The 3,022-nt window shown below is 32.6% G+C and overlaps 1 protein-coding gene across 1 annotated transcript; it reads left to right on the forward strand.

Annotated features, from left to right (window-relative positions):
- The first annotated feature begins 1,254 nt into the window (after positions 1-1,254).
- LOC149208610 (large ribosomal subunit protein uL16-like) lies at positions 1,255-1,883 on the forward strand. Its single transcript, XM_089394106.1, has 3 exons — positions 1,255-1,337; positions 1,490-1,565; positions 1,661-1,883. The coding sequence occupies exons 1-3, from the start codon at positions 1,264-1,266 to the stop codon at positions 1,811-1,813; spliced, it is 303 nt and encodes a 100-aa protein (XP_089250232.1). The 5' UTR covers positions 1,255-1,263; the 3' UTR covers positions 1,814-1,883.
- The last annotated feature ends 1,139 nt before the right edge of the window (positions 1,884-3,022 follow it).

Genomic DNA, 3,022 nt, shown 5'->3' on the forward strand with positions numbered 1-3,022 from the left:
CATACCTGTGACTATCATAGTTATTTTCAATTTGAGTACTTTGGGAGTTCACATCAGTTTTCCTCTTGAGATTGTTTTTCTTGTCTTTCTTGTCAATTGATGTAGAGAATCTTTGGCACTGAACAGCTTGTTATTAGATCACTGCCATCTGAAAAGTCCATCAAATATAAAATATAGCTTTGCTTTGAAATTTCAACATCTAAGGCATAATTCACATGCCCAGAAGCTTTAAAATGTGTCGTTCAGGTAATTTTCCACCCGTTTCTCATCTTATTCTATGGTTGGGTATTGGAGATTTGTAGGATCTGTGTGTAGCGTACCTCCATGGCTTTGCTGCATGTCACGACAGATTTGTCAAATCCTTTGTAATCTTTAGCTTGAGTTCCTTGAATCTCTCTGTTAAGGAAATGTCAAAGGTGCTCAATTTGCAATTAACTTTTTGCATCATATCGCAATGCTCTTTTGTTGTGTTTTGGGTTGGTATTAGTGTAGTACATCTGTATAATTTGAATTTTTAAAGTAAATATCATTTTTTTTTGCTTTGATAGTTATAACTGAGAAACAGAGGGCTTCTCTGCAGACTACACTCAATATGATTATTTTTTTTTAGTGTAATACCTCTGTATAACTTGAATTTTTGAAGTTCATATCAACAAAAATATTTGCTTTGACTGTTATAACCTAGACACATGGGGTTCTCTGCAGACTACACTCAATATATAACCTGGTTATTTGTTAGCTTTAAATGTGGGCAGTATCTCTATAATTCTTTGTTGTCAGCCGACATATTTCTATATTCCTCTAATAGAAGGCCATTTGCATTAAGTTACTGAGCTCACCAAAGTTGTACTATTAGACTTTTGTAAACTGGCAATATTTTCTGATTTCATGTTATTCCTCTTAAACAGTTTATTACGCAAAGTTTTCAAGTTGGGTAATTCACTGAATATGTAACTTCGTTATTTAATTTCATACATGAACAAGATCCATGATCATACATATACATGATCAAATATGAAATATGAGGTTTGGTAATGTAATTCTACGCTTCAATGATGATTTTTAGTCATCCAAATTTAAAGTAAGAATTTCATCTAAACAAAATTAATTCCTGTAGATAGAACAAGTAGGAGTATAATTCACCTAATATTATCAAAATAGGTGAATTATCTTTGAGCAATCTTGTAAAAAAGATTGATATTTTTTTTTACTATGTTGAATAATAATGATGATCTTTCATTGGGAGACAGGCTTAAAACTGGTATGAAAGGAGCGTTAGGGCAAGTGCTCCTTTCAGTAAGATGGCAGGGGCAACCACTCAAATCATGCCCAAGAAGGTCTGTGTCGTGACAAGTTTAAATTCCCTGGTAGGCAGAAAGTTATAAGTTATTGTCAGCAGAAAATGGTATGCTAATCCACAAATTACTCGTAAACTTTTTACACTTAATTACGAGAGATCAAATAATTCATTGTTGTACTCATCTGTTAGGGGGCTCTCCAAGTATACCAGAGCTGACTACTTGAAGTCAGAAAACAGAATTATTCCCGGTGGTGTGAATGCCAAGGTGAGCGGAAGTGAATATACATTACTTTGTATATATTTATATTTGGAATGTTTAGTTGATTATTTTGTATTATTTTAATTATTTTCTTCATACAGTTGCTTGGTTGTCGCGGCCAATCGTCCAACCGACACCCTGGGCAGGCATTCGTCAAGCCAGCTCATGATTCTTCGGCTGAAATAGTTGCTGAGTGCTTTGTTACATTTGATAAATGTAGAGCCTTAAAAGCTTGCCCTGTTCATAAGGTATAATCTGCATCATTTTTTTAATGACTCGAGTTTATCTCATTAAGATACTCGTTAGTGGGTCATTAGGTGGGGCATCTATTTACATCACGTGAATAATGATCATTCAAAGTTTCTAAGTTTCTTAGTTGTTTACTGCATGAAAGGTAAGTACACAGTTTGTGAGTGCATAACCAAGATATCATTGATGGTGGATCTGACGACCAAATATGGTGGGTGAAACTTTTAAAATGTCTTAAATTCAAGATATACTTACATTTATGGATGGAATTTTTAGTAAACTCATTAATCTAGAATATTACAAGGTGAATGTAATTTATAGAGGAAATGAACCAAATGCTAAGCATATGGAACTAGTTAAATGCCCATCACTATTGGTGATGATTGATTGGGCTAACCACTCGTGCTTAAAATGTTTGGAAACATTATATTTGTCCTTGAAACACACCTACTACTCATAATTTACTCAAATGCTCAACAATGTTAACAACAATCAAGTGAGTTAATCCCTTATATTTGGCACATTTGGAAACATGTTATTGTACAATAGTGCATTTAAGTGAAAATAATATCTATCTCAATTTTAAATTTATTAAATATGTAAAAGAATCCCAAATTTATTCAAAAAAAATTAACACTAAACATTTTTAAATTAATTTAATAATAAATATTACATAACTACTCAAATTTTAACTAGCAATTTAGAGTTTTAAAGTATTTAATTTTTTAAAAATTAATACACTATTCTAAAAATTATTGCCAAAGTGGAGTGGTGAGAAGGTAATCCAATTTTGAAAAATATGTTTAATGTTTAAGTATCCATTTTGAAAAGTTAATCTTCTCCTGAAATGCAATATAATGATTGTAGAATAATTTACAATGATACTCATTTCTCATTAATATATTGCTAATTTTCATGGGGTTAAACATTCATTCTAAGAATCTCTCCAATGGGAACCATTGTTGTAAAACCCAATAGAGAAAAGGAGGCCCATTATGGGCATCTCAGGTTAAATGGGTGACAGGGTTGTTGCATAGTGCATGGTATTCCAAATAGTATGAACGAGAATGCTTGGAGCAGATCTAGGTTGGTTCTCCTTAGTGGGTCATTAGGTAGAGGCATTTACATCACGTGAACAATGTTCTTTCAAAGTTCTCCTTAGTTGGTTACTACATGAAAGGTAAGTACACAATTTGTGAGCGCATAGTTAGAGA

Source organism: Pinus tabuliformis, chromosome 1_2, assembly GCF_031772625.1.
Source record: "Pinus tabuliformis cultivar Carrire ecotype Pingquan chromosome 1_2, CPIR1, whole genome shotgun sequence".
Lineage (NCBI taxonomy): Eukaryota > Viridiplantae > Streptophyta > Pinopsida > Pinales > Pinaceae > Pinus > Pinus tabuliformis.